General features: G+C 35.6%; 1 protein-coding gene across 1 annotated transcript in view; it reads left to right on the forward strand.

Moving 5' to 3' along the window:
• Positions 1-16522, forward strand: part of NDST4 (N-deacetylase and N-sulfotransferase 4) — a 251474-nt gene extending 234952 nt beyond the window's left edge. Inside the window, exons 10-13 of the mRNA XM_043569681.1 lie at positions 4914-5084; positions 6241-6350; positions 10055-10157; positions 13108-16522. Of these exons, the coding sequence (XP_043425616.1) occupies positions 4914-5084; positions 6241-6350; positions 10055-10157; positions 13108-13227 (504 nt within the window). The 3' untranslated portion in view covers positions 13228-16522. The remainder of the gene's footprint in view (positions 1-4913; positions 5085-6240; positions 6351-10054; positions 10158-13107) is intronic.
• Positions 16523-18969: the final 2447 nt, after the last annotated feature.

Here is an 18969-nt window from a genome sequence, read left to right on the forward strand (position 1 = left end):
TAAATTAAAATAATACTCTTTGAATATCATCTCAACAAAAATCTAATGTTTGTTCGCTCTCCTGGCAAGGGTGTGATGGTAAAGATATTCAAACATTGAGATAGAAGGGTATAGATGGAGGTCTTTTCTAAAAACGAATTTGGCAATAATTATTAAAATAGCTTTATAAAGGTCCTTTTGTGTTATGGATCCTCTTCTAGAATGAATCATAAAGAAAAGTTCAAAGGGATGTACAGACACTTATCCCTTTATATTTCACAGTACTACTCAAACAATAACAACAAAAAAAGGAAACAAAAATACCCAACAATATAGATTTGTGTCACACTGAAATGCAATATTCTGCAACTACATTTAATGATGGTTCTAAACAATCGAATATGAATTAAAACATTGTGTCCACTTTAAAATGTGCCTAGATATTAATCAAATAATCACAAAGATATATAATTAGAAGTTTTGAATGCTCTGTGTGGAAATTTGTATGGTGCTAGGAGAGTATTGGTTCAAGCGATAAGCTTTAGATTTAAAACTGAAGAATGATTCAGTATAAACTGAGTGGGGATAGAGGGGGAGCACATTTAAAGGACTAAGGAAACTTCTGTGTGGCTAGAGAGGAAAACCTGTTGTGGAGACCTGTGGAAGATGAGTCTGAGACGTACACAGGGGCTGGAAATCAGGTGGGGAGACCATGTGACTGCTATTCTCCAAGTAACTGAAAGTCTTTGAGAAGTTAAGCTGGTGTGTGACCACCAGATTTCCTTGTAGAAAGCAGGCTCTCTGCTATTTGAAGAATGGAGTGGAGTGGAACAGAAGACTATTCAGGGAAATGGGGTAGAGGCTGTTGCAATAGTCCTGCTGAGAAATGAGGTAGCACTGACAGAGAGTAAGTAGAAACTGAGTGAAGTATAAAGTATCAAGAGATGGTAGGGATTAAAATCAGTTTACCCTGGTGAGAAAACAGTGTCAGGGTGAATCAAATTTCTGATGTGGGCAACTGGATGCTGAGTATATATTCCCCAAACAATAGAAGCACTGAAGAAGGATACAGGACTGGTTGGAGGGGGAAGTGCTAATAATGTGGTACAAATGGTGATCATGAGGTATGGAATCACTGTTGTACTGAAAGGAACAGTAAAGCTAGTTAGCAGGCACTCTGGGGAGAGGTTTGACTGGAGACAGAAATTTGTGAATCAGAGGCCAAAAAAGCCACCAAAGTGGTGAAATTCTAAGGAAAGGGTTTAGAGAAGAAAAGTATAGAGAACGATCAGGCAGCCCGAGAGATAAGAGAATACAGCCAGAGGAACAGAAGAAAGAAATCCAGGAATGTGGTGACACTGAATACAGGGGAGCAAGGACTACCAAATAGAGGAGGTGAGCAGGTGACAACAGTGTCAAACAGCTACTAAGAAATTAGACAATTAGGCAAAACAAGGCCTGAATTATTTTCACTGAGTTGAAAGACATGGAGAGAAGTGGAGCCTTTAACACCGAATGAAAAGAGCAAACCAAGATGGATTTGGTGAAGGAAAGTCTAAGTAGGAGGTAGAAACAGAAATGTGATTTCAAAGGGGAAAAGAAACAAGACACACGCTTGTTATAGAGAAGTTAAAGTGGGTTCAAGGGAACCGTCCTCTATGGTGGTAATGATGTGGATTACGTGGTGTTTCCAAAAAAGAAGAGATGTGTAAGGCCTGGGGGAGAAACCGGGAATCAGTCCTGTCAGGATCCTGAGGGGCCAGGAAGGGATGACTATAGGAACTAGCTTAGATGTGAGGGAAGGACTCCATTTCCAAACTTCACTTTTCCTGTGCACGAGACCCTTCTGGCAGCTGCTGGAGTCTATGGGTCCCTTTTCACACATTTTTTTTTTTCAGTTTGTTTGTTTGTTTATATGAGAGAGAGAGAGAGAGGAAAAAAAACCACAAGCGGGAGGAGGGGCAGAGAAAGAAAGAGAGAAACAGAGAGAGAGAATCCCAAGCAGGCTCCGTGCTGTCAGCACAGAGTCCAACGCGGGGCTCGAAGTCACAAAAGGTGAGATCATGACCTGAGCTGAAATCAAGAGTTGGATGCTTAACTGAGTCACCCCTCAGAAATATGCTTTAAAAGCATATAACTATGTAGAATTACAGAGAAACAACTTTCTTGAAATATAATTGTCAAAGTAATTTTTAATTCCGTAACAAATATTTCTTAAACAATTAAATGGCAGGATCTAATGGTGAGACTAATGCTTCTGTAATGTTGAAGTAGGATGAGCATAAACAACATTTTGATGTATCTGAAACACCCGTAATGTGATCTAAAGATAACTTATTTTTATTGGTAGTAAAATCATAGGTAAATTAAGTGCAAAATTTCATTTAGAAGTTACTGAAAATAAAGCAGCTTTTTTTTTTCCCAGACCCAGGTTCAGAAACTTTCTGAATTCTATCAGTGGGCCTCTGGTTAAGAATCCTTCCATTTCTGGGGTGCCTGGGTGGCTCAGTTTGTTAAGCGTCTGACTCTTGGTTTCGGCTCAGGCCATGATCTCATAGTTCGTTGTGAGTGTATGTTCAATGCATATATAAATTAATGCCCAAATAAACAAGACTAAAAGGGAATGTTTAAAGAGCGCACAAGTAATTTTTTTGTTAATTCTTTATTCATTCACTTTTTATCCATTCTACATTTTTTATTCATTCTTTTTTCTTGACTTTCTTCAATAGACATATATGGCCAAGTACAAATAATAATGGACAAGAAATCGTGACCCTGTACATTGGGATTGCTGGTGGTTGGGGATCCAAGCTGAACACCGGGATTGGGAGCAACATCCAGTTATTATGATTAGATCCCATGAGTCACTGTTTCCTTTAAGATATAAAAATGTTCCTTTCTCACTTTATGAAAATTCACATTGCAACACAAGATACACTTACTTTTTAAAAACATTGTGACAAAAACATTAAAATATGAAGCCTTAATTAAAATTTTTGAATGCAAGTCCTGGGGGCAAAATGTTGCACATTCTCCTAGCAGAATCCATGGAGCATTTTTATATGAATCTTTTTTTTACATGGATTAAACTATTTAAATAAAAGAGAATCTGTGCCTGCTTTTTCAAGTAAATGTTTTGAACATACACACTTGAAAGGAATTATATTTTATGATATTTTTATTGCCATATTGCTAAGACTAGGGTCCCCAGACTGCCCCACATTTCAAAAGAATACAGCCTGTTACTGAGCTAGCCCTGTCTATTCAGTAAATACCGTAAATCCAAAGCTCAGCAGGTGTAATTCAGAAACTCCTACAAATGTCACCTGCCACTGTAATTTCTACCCCACATCTTTATAATGGGCCTCACAGAGAAACTATAGTTGATTTTTTTCCAGAAAATATGCTCCTTTGTGACTTCTGGTCATATTTCTATGCTAATCTTCTTAGTTGCAGGAATATAAAGAAAAGTTGGTGTTAAACTTTTATAAATCAATATAGGCAGATTAAGTACAGTTCCATATTATCACGGTTTAAAATAGAAAATTTAGCATTAACATATTTTTATGTTTCTTTATTTATAGTATGTGGTTTCTATACATTATATCAGTTCTATGTATTATGTAGTCTCAATGTACTCAGCATAATGCATATACATATAAGAATGTCAATAAATATACAAAAATGAGAGGACCTCAAAAGTTTTATTTGTTCCACCAATCTACCACTCACTGGTTGCTGTTTAACCACTTCTTAATCATCTTTACTTTTTTAATGATTTTTCTTTCTAACTCACATAGATTACTTGCTGGTACACAAATGTATCAAGTCCTAATACACTCCCATCCTCATCCTGCAGTTAATTTTCTTTATGTTAAACTTTTAGGTGTCTTGCAAAATCAATTTATCCATTCCCACAATTCATCCGTTCCCACTCAAGGAAAAAAGTTCTCTTACTTTCTATGTTTATTTTTTCTACTTATAAAAATCTTTCTTACTACATTTTAGCTTAAAATTTTCAACCATTATAAAAGAAACCCTTCATCTTTCATTCAGAACTAATCACTTATAGGTCTGGTTACCGCAGCAAATAATTTGTACCTCTAGTCAAATATATGACTTTATTACACTCTGTTAATCTATTGTCTCCCATATAAAATTTTTATTTCTTTGAAGATAGGACATTTTGCTTATATCCTTTTATCTCCAGAATCGATAGCAGTTCTTTGTTCTGGTAAGGAGCTTGTGGGTGCTTATGAAATTGTATTGACTGCTAAGTTCGTCTCTCTTTATATTGGGCTCTTGAGCTTGACTAATGATGGCTCGATAGGAAAGACGAGGAGGATTTGGTACTGAAAAGTAGTAGCGGAGGAGTACTTGGAAATTAGCAGGGTTGGACGGAAACCATCGGGAGAGCAAAAGGAAAGGATTTGGGGCAATGTCAACTTCCTTGTGACACTTAAACAAGCATTAGGAATAGACATCTGCTTTCTCTGTACTCATAGCATCTGCTACACAGCGGTCTTGGGGAAAGTGTCAGAACCTGCAGGAGTAGCTGTATTAAAACAATGAGCAAAGTAAAGTGTGAGTCTACTCCTGCCAATCTAAATCTCTTTCATTGGGCTTGATTTGTCTAGTCCCTGACATCTATTCACTTTAATCAGACCCATCAAGAAAATCCTGTATTCTGTCTCTTGCCTTGAACCTAAACATTTTAGACATGAAGACAACCACAGACATATGTATATACGCCAAAGCCTGAGTTTTAATATATGCATTCTTCCCCCTATTTTTTCATTCTAAAATTAATTTATCATTTTTAATTACTTTTTGGAAATAAAAGACACACATATACATACATGAAACACACACATGCATACATACCCGTGCAGGCATTAAAAAAATCAATTTTACAATTGACTTTCTTGTTAAAGCACCAACGATCTCATGAAGATCCAGCTGCCCTGAGGTTTAATTTCTATGAAGTTATTACCACCGGACACTGGGCCTCACCGGACCTGAAAGCTTTGCAAAGGAGATGCCTCGTACCTGGATGGTATGCAGTCCACATCGAAAGATGGCTAACTTACTTTGCTACTTCTCAGGTAAAGTCCTAAAATTAATTTCTTCTCTTTATTATATCTTGGTTGTATTGCACTTGACAAACAAAGTAAGAAATAACATTGCCACAGATAGCAATTTATAATGAGACAATCATACCTACAGAAGATATGTGGATGCTTACATTTTTAAAAATGTTTATTTATTTATTTATTTTGTGTGTGAGAGAGAGAGCAAGAGTAAGCAGGGGAAGGAGAGAGAGAGAGGGAGAGAAAGAATCCCAAGCAGGCTCTGTGTTGTCAGTGCAGAGCCTGACACAGGGCTCAATCTCACAAACTGTGAGATCATGAACTGAGTCAAAATCAAGAGCTGGATACTTAACCGACTGAGCCACCCAAGTGACCCAATTTTTGCATTGTTTAATGTCAATAATAGTTTTAAAATGTTAAGTGGCTGTGAAACATATTCTTGGGATCTTCTTTTGGATAGTAGCTGGTCTCAAAGTGCTAAGTCATCATACGGAAGACATCACGTGTTTCATAGGCAATAACTCAACTACTAATAGAACAGCCTGTTAGACAATACCTTTATGGAATACCATGTGCAGATACTCTGACATCTGTCCTGTAGGACTTTTATAAGGAAAGAAAGTCATGCTTTAGACTGTCAAAATGGAAAATGCTGTAACAGCTCCAGGAATGTGGGATAGAACATGAGGTAAGGATTTGAAGAAAGCATATTGCTTATATTCTTTACTCCAGATCAGGTCACAACTGAAACCTCAGTTCTCTGTCATTGTTTATAAGGAGAATAGATGAGTAATTTTCATCTGTATGCCATTTCTAAGGCTTTCACTCCAAGGTTAGCTCATGGGATTCTGTAGGCTGGATAATTATCTGATTACATGACAGATGGAAAATCGAGTTTCTACTGAGCTACTAAATCAAGAGAGTCTATGTTTATTTCTGATTAACAATCAAGTTAGTTAAGGGTTATAAATGATGCCTATGGCAAACTTTAGTTGTTGTTTATTTGGAAGGACACAAGAATAGTAAATATTAAAATGTGTTCTAAGTGATGCATATTTTCTTCCTATTCACACTGACCTAATTGATTAATGTCATACCCGGTCAAGTGGGGCAGCTCAGTCTATTTAATTTAGTTTTGTTCTTCACAAAGTGACTATTTTTTACTTTACAGTTGCTAATTATTGATGGACAGCAGCTGAGATCTGACCCAGCTACTGTGATGGATGAAGTCCAGAAGTTTCTGGGAGTTACACCTCATTATAATTATTCTGAAGCACTAACGTGAGTCTATTCTCATGCTTGATTTCTTTTCCATTATTTGCCATCATAAATTATACTGGTAGGTGTGTATATAGCATCATTAATACTAGCTATGAATTTATACATCATTATGCTACTCAAAAGCAGTCAAAGGAGTATCCTCATTATTCACGTAGTGTCTTCCTTTTGAATACCACAAATATTGTATTTTACAAAGTGCTAACCTTTAGGCATTTTATAATTCCCCTCTTTTTGAGCTTTTTCCCAATGTATGTTTGGTTAAGTACATTTTTAGATGCCTACTCTGTGCAGAACTTGTCCCAGAAACTGAGGTTAAAAAAGCGAAAAAAAATATAGTCTCTTCCCCCAAGTAATTCACAGGTTAGAAATGAAATGCTGATAGCCATTGTTAACTCTGTGAAAATGAGCAGTATTTCGGGCAGAATTGGGAAAAGGATAAATTCATGTTTTACTTTGCATTTATTAAATTGTGTATAACCAAATATAATCACATCTATTCTTCCTGTTATCTACTGTTGCATGACAGACCATCCCAAAACCCACCAGCATATTACCACAGCCATTTTATTATGCTCATAGATTCTATTGGCTGGGAATTCAGACAGGACACAGCCAGAACAGCTTATCTCTGCTTATAATACCTGGGGACACAGTTGGGAATGTGACTATTTGGGTATGAATCAAATGGCTAGGGACTCGAATCTTTGGAGGCTTCACTTTTTTAGTCTTGTCTCTGGCTCTTGGAGTGGGAAGGCTCAAAGGCTGAGCTCAATGGGATGAGACCTCTTTGTGTGGCATTGCTGCAGTGTAGTGGCTGTGTTCTGAGAGGGAGTGATTTGTCAAGAGAGTGTGATCCAACACAGCCATGGCCTTCTCTGACCTAGCCTCACAAGTCTCAGAGCATCATTTATACTTCATTTTATTGATCACAACCAAGACACTAAAGCCGGTACAAATCCAAAGAAAGGGAAATAGGCCTCTCCCCCCAATGCAGAGGGGCAAGGGCATTCTACAGAAAAGAATATGGGAGGGGAGATATTGTTGCTGTCATCTTAGAAAAATAAAACCATATACTTGGGTAATTAAAAATGGGGGGGGGAGGTAAAGAAGCAAAATAACAAACAAAACCTCCAAGAAGCCAAACAATATTTTAAAAGGGCATGTACTTGACTACCTCACAAGGCCTGATACAAAGCCTATTAAATTTTAGACAAAATTCTAACAAGCCTGATTATATAATTTCCCAGTTCACAGCAGATTAGAATCAGCAATTAGACAATTAGAGAGGGTAATGGAAGGACAGGAAAAGCAGTAATAAGATTGGGTTGTTCCTTATCCACTCAAACATGTCTAATGAAGTTTTTACCTACACTTGGAAACAATAACAATACAAGGCATGCCCCTGTTGATTAAGTAGACAAAGCTTCCTATATTATGTTTTACATTAATAGTTATTGACATTAGCTGTCTTCCCATACCTCCCTGCAGTAGTTTAGGGAATGGTTCTATCTTGTTTACTACAAATAGTTGCTTGTGGTTCAATAAACCTGTAAAATCATACTTTTTAAGAAGAGATTGCAAACAAGTACAGAATGTATGGCTTTTAATATGTCTCACATCACAAAAATTAATAACTATAGTGATGTTCACTGTAATAAAAGAAGTCATATGGCAACCAATTCATGTCCTCAGAGTTGTCTAACAGTTATTTGAAAAAGGCTTTGCATCTTCATTTCACAATAATGCCTACTGAAATAAAAGTGTAAAATAATGAATTCATATAACTTAGAAAAAATAAATGTCCTTTGTTATAGTATATACCATCAATGCAATAAACGAAACCAGGACAGCAAAATAATATGGAGTCAAGGTTATGACAACCCTATCTAAAAGAATGACTTTCAGTATGGCTCTTCTTGCTCAAGTTGTATTCAGTTCTGCCTCACAACAGCTGCTGTGGAGAACAGGAAGAGACTGTGCCCCATCCTGGGACCTCCACACACCTGAGAGCAAAGGAGATGCTCTCAGCGTGTGTATAAATATCTTGGCTTTGTTGCAAGAACTGTATTTTACCTTAATGCAGTTAAATATTCTCATCCTGAGGCAGAAATGCTGTTTAGGGGAACAGTTATGCCGACTTCCCCATCTCATTTTGCAGAGCATGCTGAACTGTTTTTCCTCTTGGGAAATTAATGAAAACTAGAGAAAGGACTGTGATAGGCAAGGAGCAGATTGAAAAGTCCAGGTTGGAAATGACTCTGTCTTCCTTTTATTCATTTAACCAGTGATGTATTTAATTTTAATTGATAACATGTACTAGGACAACCTGGACTGCAAGGATCAGGTCTCTAATAATAGGTTGGGCAGGGAACTGTGAAGAAAATTTCCCTCTCCCCCTAAATGAGTTCACATATGTGCAGAGGCAAATTGCAGGTGCACCGGTATTATAGGAATGGGCCCAGGGCAACAAAATATTCTGCAACTAATTAACTTTACATCCCAGTCAATTATGCTTCATCCTTCTAAAACATCTGCTGAGCAACAAAAATGCAAACCTTTCCGATGTTTTATGCATGCAGCAAGTCCCATAGCAATAAATTTAAAATTTCTCTTCTTATTTGTTTATTCTTCCATTTTTCCTATCTTGTTAGTCCTAAACAAAAGTTCTTATATATCTGAGTTTAAACAATTAGGCCACGCATCCTTTCTTTTGTAACTTTGTACAGCCATGGGAACAAAACATTAGAATTTTTTTGAGTATAGGGACCTGAATTATCCCATAGGATCATTTGCCTTTAGCAAAAGAAATGAAAAGTTGTCTAATCTTTCACTTGCCACTTGCATAGCCTGTGCCTCATGTTGTCTGAAAAAAATATATAATAAATTATATTTTTACAATCCAGTTTCCTCCCTAAAAAGTGTAAATATTTTGAACTTTAAAATCTACAGCACTTTTCCAAATTAGAAGTTTTAATTCATGTTTATATTCACAAAAGTATACTTACATTACATTTAGTCATTTTAATATATACCATTGAATGATTTCAAAGAAATTTGTTAATATGTTTTGATAAAGAAATCATATTAATAAGTAAATAAATATTTTAAAGGTCCTGTGTATATGGGTTATAGTTTTGATGATTGGTCCTTGATCTTTTATGAATGAATAGGTAAAATATGGAACTTAAGTTAATAATTTCAACCTAAGATTGGATTAAATATTTATGGGTCTTTTTTCATTACAGTAGAAATATTAAAAAATATATAATAACATATAGTTTATATAATCTCAATTAGACTTTCAAACCAATTCAGTGAATATGTGTAGTACTGACTTAAATTAAGTTGAAACAATGGGCATACCAAAGTAAGTTATCTTTCTTTCTTTTTTTAATGTTTATTTATTTATTTTGGGACAGAGAAAGAGAGAGAGTATGCAAGTGGGGGAGGGGGGCAGAGAGAGAGGGAGAGAGAGAATTCCAAGCACTGTCAGCACAGAGCCTATGCAGGGCTATATCTCACAAACTATGAGATCATGACCTGAGCCAAAATCAAGAGTTGGATGCTTAACAGACTGAGCCACCCAAGTGCCCCCCAAAGTGCATTTTCTTTATACAATTGGTGAGGCTCTCTCACTCAAAATTATGTATATAAGTTATAATGATTATATTTTTACAATTACTTATATATTTGCACTTTTTTAGGTTTGATCCCCAAAAGGGCTTTTGGTGTCAGCTCCTGGAAGGAGGAAAAACCAAATGTCTTGGAAAGAGCAAAGGCCGAAAATATCCACCCATGGATCCAGAGGTAATACTTTCCTAATTTCTGAAATACTCTGGTAAAACTTGTGCATAAAACTGTTTCAAAATGAGTGACAATAAATTGGCTTCCTTTTTCTTCTCTTTCTTTGCTATCAATGTTTTATATATTTAGACTATAGATAGACTGACAAAGATTAATAATTGATAGATATCTGTAGAAATTGTTTACCATTAGGGTACAACTGAAAGATAAATACTTAGTGAACAGTAACACTTTTCCAAATGTGTAAAGTACTTAAATGATTGTTTACTAAACAAGTGATTTCAGATAAAATACATAAACATTATTATTATATATTAAATATATGTATACAATGCCTATACCATGCATGAGTTAAGGAATGGAAAGTAAAGGGTTCTGATTACCAAATATAACATGTGAGTGGGGAGGTTTCTCCACACCAGTCAACACTCAGACACCAGCTGGGTATTTTACAATTCAACTCATTTCTAACACTATCTACCCAGATATAGCATAAGATCCCACAGGTTAAGGGCTCAATTCTATAAGACTGTTTCTTCACCCTCCCAACTTCAGATCCCAGTTGCAAGCCCAGGTTGTCACCTGTGCTTCTGACCAACCAGCTATAGATTGAAAATTCCATTGGCTTCCTCCTTGCTACGATGACTCACAGAATTTGCCAGGGACTTGTTCACAAATTTGCTTTGTGACAACAAAGCAAATGCTTTTTGCTACATTTAATGTAGCAAAATTTGCTACAGGGACTCACAGAACTCATAGAAACATTACTGACCAGGTCACGTGTTATTTATAAAGGAATATAACTCAGGAATAGCCAGATGGAAGGGACGCATAGATCAAGGTATGGGGAAAGCCCTCCTCTATGAATGAGCCACTCTCCCCAAATCTCCATATGTTCTCCAAACCCAGTCCTTTTTGGATTTTTATTGGAGGTTTCATTACATAGACACAATTGTTTAAATCATTAGCAAATGGTAATTGTTGATTCACCTCCAGGCCCTCTTTCCTAGGAGGTCAGCAGGGTGGGACTTAAAGTCCAACCTTCTAATCACATGGTTGATTCTCCTGGCAACCAGCCCTCATCCAGGTGGGGGTCTAGAAGCTACTTAGTTAACATGACAAAAGATACCTTTATCGTTCTTTCATTTAGGAAATTCCAAGGATTTTAGGAGCTTTGTGCCAGCAGAAGGGGTAAGGAACAAAGATATATTTTATAATATAAACCACAATATCAAAGAGAGGGTACAGGATAAAATAGTTACGAACCCAGATTTATTATAGGAGGGTAAATTAATTGTTTTCATTGATTTATAATAAGATACATAAAACAATGACAAACTACAAAAGCAGGAAAAAATTTTTCTTAATAGATAGAAGTGATGGTATGAAGAGGTAGACTAGGGTTGGGAAGCCAGTTATCAATAGCTGAGCCAGATGTAATGAGTATCTGTCTCAAGACAAGGTAGGCAAAGGGAGGCTGGAAGTGATTCAGGTATTACATTCAGGTACTAAATAGAAGTACCAGAATGTCCTTCTTAAACTATACCTGTGAAATCTGTAATTTCAAAAGGGTTTCAGAAATCACTTTAATGCCAAGAAATCAGCGTAAGGTTCTCACTACTTCTATAAACATCTTATCCAGAATTTGAAGTGTTTACAATCTGGTTTAAGGGAAGAAATGTAATGAAATGCCTGATGGATGGTACAAGACAAAATGTAGTTGTCTTAAGTCCATTTCCACGGTATACACAAAAGTTGCCAAGGGAGTTTTATGAGGGAAAAGACTCTTTTGTGTTAAAATATTGGAAAGGGCTTAAGAGAGATGGCGTAACTTTGACCAGATGGAAAATAATGTTTGGATCATTGCTTGCCTATTGTGACACAGAAGTGTTCATATCTACTATTTTATCAGAGACACAAAACAATGTTCTTTGGGTTATAATATGAAGTAAGTGACATAATGAGAGAAAGCCCAATTATAAATTTTCTGTTTCTCAGAAATCAAAGAAAACATAAACTAAGAATATGGATATATTTGAGAATTCTTTTTTTAACCATTCATCTAAAAAGGGCCAATCATTCCAGCTTGACTAAGAATTTAAGAATCACAATAAAGCTCATTATAATGATTTTTATAATGAGATATCATAATATTTTTGAAGTAAAAACTCCTGTTGTTTTGAAAGTATCAGTTTTTGTCCTGAATAAACATAGAAAATATTTTTAAAAGTTGCAAGTCATGGGGCGCCTGGGTGGCTCAGTCGGTTAAGCATCCGACTTCAGCTCAGGTCACGATCTCGCGGTCCATGAGTTCGCGGTCCCTGAGTTCAAGCCCCGCGTTGGGCTCTGGGCTGATGGCTCAGAGCCTGGAGCCTGCTTCCGATTCTGTGTCTTCCTCTCTCTCTGCCCCTCCCCCGTTCATGCTCTGTCTCTCTGTCTCAAAAATAAATAAACATTAAAAAAAAATTTTTTTTAACAAAAGTTACAAGTCATTTCTTTAATCATGAATTTCAGCATGTATGATTATTTATGTTCACATTTTATGCTATGGCCAGTTTTACAGAAAATGATCAATTTTAAAGGAAACATATGTGTTTCTAGTTCACTTTTGTGGATTTGGTACCACAACAGCTCCCTACTTCATTCTTCTTTAGTGTCATTACCTCTCATCAACTTTTCTCCTTGCATAGCAATACAATTAAGAATTGCCTTAATGGTATATAATCCAGAAAAGATATACCTGGACCGACTTTTATTTTATAGCTACAGTTCTGCCAAATCTTTTCAAAAGGTAATAATGAGTAGCATCTGAACAAAAATACAAAGAAATGCATCTTTGTAGACACCCATATGGTAAGAGACTTTCTTAAGAAATGTAGATTGCATCATTTTAATGAATAACTTCCTTCAAGTTGTTTGTGTTTTTGTTTTGTTTTTGCTTTTTGCTTTTCAGTCTAGAACTTTCCTCTCTAATTACTACCGAGATCATAACGTGGAACTGTCCAAACTGCTACATAGACTGGGGCAGCCTCTGCCATCCTGGCTGAGACAGGAGCTGCAGAAAGTGAGATAGCACTGGAGACAAGAACCAAGGCTGGAAGGATGCTTCCTTTTACTATTAAATAGAAAAACAAACCCCACAACTTTTGTCCCCTTAATGCACTTGTGACTGTCAACAGAAGACTGTGTGAATAAATTTCCTTCTATCTTTTTCATAAAATGAAATTGGTTATATATGCACGCATTGGCAATTACTAGCATCCGTCCCTATGTGAGCTTCTGGGAAGAATGTGGGGTTTTGTGGCATTATCCAGTTTCCAGTGTGGGTATCATGACACAGCCCAGTTCCTCTGTTAACCATAAGGTTCCAGAAACTCTACATAAGACTGGGAACCCTGATTATATGCAAGTGACAAATGAGAATCTTGAGGAAAAGATAAGAACAGAGATATCTGTAAATGAAGTTAGCAGTAACCCAGTATCTGAGTAAGGGCTTGCATTTTCTCTTTGCTAATTTAAAAACAAGTTTGCTTTTGTGGTGAGAAGAAATGCTATGATCCCATACTCTTATTTTGAGCATTTATTATTTATGGTAGTCCACATATTTTTTCCTCCTTTTTATGAATTTCCTTGCCTTGCTAGAGAAGTTGTGAAGTTGTAGTCTTCGCCTCCCCATGTGTTTTTGTCTGTTTTTCTTTGGTAAGAGAAAAGGTTTCACATCCACCAATAGTACTATTTTATCTGGCAAGGCAATCTATTCTCAGTGGATTTTGCATTATGGGTCCAACAAAACCTATCAGACATTTGGGGGAAAAGGAGTAAGGATGCATACTCTGTGTAGTATCAACTAGTATGTAGAAGGCCATCTTTCCATGGGTCCAAAATCTTACCACACTAGTAATCTAGGTATAGCCACCTTGACAGTGATGTAGTATTTATATATTTTTTCACTATCTATGGAAGAAAAAAACTTGATTGATAAGATATGGAATGAAAACACCAACATGAGTTTACAGGTAGTGTGGGGCACTCGTGCCTTCTATGTAGTATTATATCAATCGTTTTAAAGCATGGACTTTTCTATATGCCAATACATATACTATTGCAGAAGATTATGTTTCTAATGGCTATTATATATATACATATATATAATATATATTATTGAAAACTTACCTCTTTAAACATTACTAATTCTCTAACCTGAACTGTTTCCCAGCCATGCCACCCAACAATTAATTTCTAGAAGAGGAGTGATGGCTCTTTCTGTCCTGGGTTCCTTTCCTACGTGGAGAGGATTGTCATGCTGTTTGAACTTTTTATCCCATTTTTCAATGAAGACATAGTAAGGCTTTGTTAATCTATTCAGCATGATCCATGAAGGTAAAATTTCAACAGAACAGTAAATCCGCTGCTTTGGGGACATTACCTATAGATCCATCCTTCCTCTAGAGTAATTTTTCTATAGGTTATAAATAATATTACTTTTTCCTGAAAACTGAGAAATTATGCGTAACATAATTCATTGTCTTTAAAGGAAACTGAAGATCCTTGTTTTGTTTGTTTGGTTTTTGTTGTTGCTGTTATTATTGTTGTTGTTGTTGTTGTTATTGTTGTTGTTTTAAGCAAGCAAATCTAATCTAATCTGAAAGAGAACCAAGAATTTTCACATATTTTATTACAAAATTCAACTTTGGATTTATACTTCTTGAAAAGTTTTGTTTCCTTGTTGTTTTCCCCCTCGTTTCCCCACTGTGTCTAGAGGTTTTTGATATTTTGAGAAAATGTGAACATTTTTCTTGGGCATGAGTGAATAGAAATCACAAATTATTGCTTTGGTTGTTCCTGTGTTAACTTTGAGACTCAAATTCTCAAACTTATTATTACTTATATGATCATGTGCTTGAAAACATTTCATTAAGCACGCGATAATCACAATAATTGGGTATTTAGACCTCTCACATTTCATTTGTTGGTTCACTGGTTTCCTCCAGTTTGTATTCTAATATTTTCTTTTTGACTAGAGACTAACTTTCTTCTAAGTGGAGTAGCAGAGATATTTATACAAAAATGGGGAGATATTTTTCATCTAAAGTAAAATTTCACACAAGTCAAAATACAACTCATCACCATATCTGCAAAAATGTAACTCATTTTTGGCATTTTCTCATTTTTTCCCCTAAGTAATGTATCATTCACCTATCTACAGACATCAGAGAGCAGAATTCCCCCAAATCCACCCAGTCTCTTTCATTTCAACCAGCGTGTACCTTTTTCTTATCAAGACTGATTATGAAGAAAAAATAAATTTTAATTATATGATTCATCCTTATCTTATAGTAAACTACTTGGAGGGACTCTGGGCTTTGGGAATATTATAATAAATCAGGAAAAATCTCAGCTTTAAGAATATCTTGATTGTCCCAATTGTTACCCACTTCAGACTTCTTCAGAATTATTGAGTCAAATTTAATATATGTAATGCTTTAAAATTTTAAGTAAATTCTATCTCATGGTCTTGAATTACATACTTTTTTAAATTTTAAAGAACTTCCTAAAACCTTTAAGCAAGACAATGTCTTCTCCTCTTTCCTTCTTCCAGTTGCCTAACTCACAAGTATAATCATTGATTACTTCACATTAATAAAAGCAGGAATAATATTTGATTATAAGCCTACATCAAGAGGTAATAACAAGTTTGTCAAATACCAGTCTCTAAAAATTATATTACAAATCTCATCCAAAACCAAGTTTTGCATGTATTTAACAATGGCTGCCAAAGAACTGAATAAGCAACAAGGAAGAATGCAAGTGAGAAAAATCTACAGTCCTTTTATTACTGTATTTTTTCTAAAAAAAATACTCTTATTCCATTTAGAGATTTTATTTGCCTCGATTTCAAGAAATTCATTTATTTTTACCTTATGTAGTTTTTGTTCTTCTATCTCACTGTTTTAATATGACATAAAGTGTCCCCTTTGCATGAATAATTGATTTATTTTCAGTTACAGAAACAATTTATAGTGGAATAATATCTTAAAAGGCTGTTTTTGGTGGCTAGAATATATATTAGCCATTTGCTTGATGGAGGTAACTCAAAATAATGTTGGCCAACTTTTGAAAAGAAAGAAATCCAGTACTCTCCCATTTAGGATTTTATCTCAACTACAGGAACACAATGTAGCCATGGGTACATATATGCACCCAGTATGTGTATATATATATGCAAATGAACATTTGTGTGTGTGTGTGTGTGAGCCAGTGAGGTGGATGGGAAAAACAGAAAGAGAGCTCTGCATTTATTGAAATTGTGAAATAACAGATACAGTATCTTTGGTTCTTCAGAATAAATACTACTACTGGTATGGCAACTAGAGTAATGTTGTTTCTCCTCCAAAATCTAAGGTTTTATTTATTTTTTTATGTTTATTTATTTTTTTGAGAGAGAGAGAGTGTGTGTGTGAAGAGAGGATGGGCAGAGAAAGAGGAAGACACAGAATCTGAAGCAGGCTCCAGGCTCTGAGCTGTGCTGACAGCTCAGAGCCTGATGCGGGGCTTGAACTCCCGGACCACGAGATCATGACCTGAGCAGAAGTCAGACGCTTAACAGAATGAGCCACTCAGGCTCCCCTAAGGTTTTAATCAATAGATGGTTCTTTTTCCTTTCCTTTATCATCCTAGCTTCTTCTATCTTCCTATCTCTTATCTATATACATATTCCCTAAATTCCAAACATATAAAAAGTATAACCAGGAAGTTAAGAGAGTAAACTTTGGATATCTGGGTTCTCATGCCAGTTCTGCCTCTCATTAGCTGTGGGGCCTTGGACAATTTGTGGAATTTCCCTGAGTCACAGTTTCCTTTTCTGTAAAAGAGAGACAATAAAGTGTTACTCATTTGGTTATTGTAAGCATTATATGAAAATATATTTAAGTAAAGGCACAAGGCCTGATGTAGTTATGCTGGAACATATTTGTTATAAGAATAATGTATAAGATTCAAGTCACTATCTCTTCTTTCATCAAACAAGAATATGTTTTCTACTCCCTTTAATAATAAAACATATATATCTTAAACATATAATTAATTGTATTTGGTCAAAATGGGAAACTGTCTTCTGCATCACTGTCCAAAAATGATTTTGTGCTGCTACCTGCTATTGTTCTAATCACCATTTGGAGCAAGGTAGTTCCATCTCAGTCCATCCTGTTGAAATCCCTTTTTTCCTACTGACCTCTTCCTCAGTTTATTCAAAAGAGTGTCTTCCTTGTACCCTTTCTTTATATTTCTCTCTTCAATTCCTTTGCTACCCAACAGATACTCTTTTTTTTTTTTTAAGATTTATTTATTTTTCAGAGACAGAGTACAAGCAGGGAATGGGCAGAGGCAGGGGGACAGAAGATCCAAAGCAGGCTCCACTCTGATATTAAAAAGCCAGATGCAGGGCTCGAACTCACAAACCGTGAGATCATAGCCTGAGCTGAAATTGGATACTCAACTGACTGAGCCACCCAGGTGTCCCCAGTTCCTCTGCAACCCAACAGATATTCTATCAGGGATATCAGATCCAGAAGTGCAACTTCCTCAAATCAAGTTACAGTCACAAAATTTAATGGAGATATAAATATAACAATGAATCAATACTTAAAAGAATCTAGAGCATTAAAATTATGAGAAAATTTCTCTGCTCCGGAAGTCTTTATCTCCATAATATCTCCTTTCTACAAATGAAGCATTTTATTATGCTTTATTTAGTATATTGTGTTATATTTTATTTGTTAATATCAAATACTATTTTTTGAAACTTTTATTGCAAATGCACAGTATCTCAGGCCCAAAATAAGACATTTACATAAATAATTTACATTCAAAAGATATTTTATTGGTTCTCATGTCTGAAGTCTTACATACTACCAAAACCCAATGCATAGTAGATACTCAATAAAAATTCATTGAAATATGTTGAAATGTGTTGAGGACTACCAATACCTTATTTGCCCAACCTTAGTATGTATCATTAAACATTCTGTAAGTTTACATTTCAGGTGTAGAATTTATTCATGGCTTTTGATAAATTAATGACTCCATAGACTAATGACTCCAAGATCTGTATCTCCATTCTCAAATTTACTCATGAATTCCAGACCTATTACCCACCTTAATCTGTTCATTCCCATCTAGATATCTGCCTGACACCTAAATTGAGCACATCCCTCTTAATTACTGATTGAACTCTTGCTCTTCATGGAAATTTTCTGCTTCCCCTCAATCCCCTTTTCTTTTTAAAAACTACACCTAATCAGAATAAGTTTTTAGTCCTTCTGGTAATCTTGTTCTTCCACAAGCCCAAATTACACTGATTGTTTTCCTGAATGTCTTTTACTAAACCGTATTTGCTCAGTAAAAAATACAATGTGAGTCACAAGTGTAAACCACATGTGTAATTTTAGGTTTTTTAGTAACCACTTTAGAAAACTATGAAAAAATTAATTTGAATTCTTCATTCAATATATCCAAAATATTGTCTCAACATGCAATCAATAAAAAATTATTAATGAAATGTTCATATTCTTGTGTTCATACTGAGTCTTCAGAATCTATATTTTACCCTTAGAACACGTAATAATTTGGACTTGCATTTTAAATGCTTAACAGACACATATAGTTGCAGGCTTCTACGGTGGATGGCACGGTTCTAGCCTCTACTTTCTCCATCTACTATTCTTGATCACTTCCTAGTCACCCCATTGGTGAGAGAAGGATTCTTGCCCTAAGATTCTAAGTGGCTGCCAAACCACAACACACAGCGTGGAACAGT

This window comes from Prionailurus bengalensis, chromosome B1, assembly GCF_016509475.1.
Source record: "Prionailurus bengalensis isolate Pbe53 chromosome B1, Fcat_Pben_1.1_paternal_pri, whole genome shotgun sequence".
NCBI lineage: Eukaryota > Metazoa > Chordata > Mammalia > Carnivora > Felidae > Prionailurus > Prionailurus bengalensis.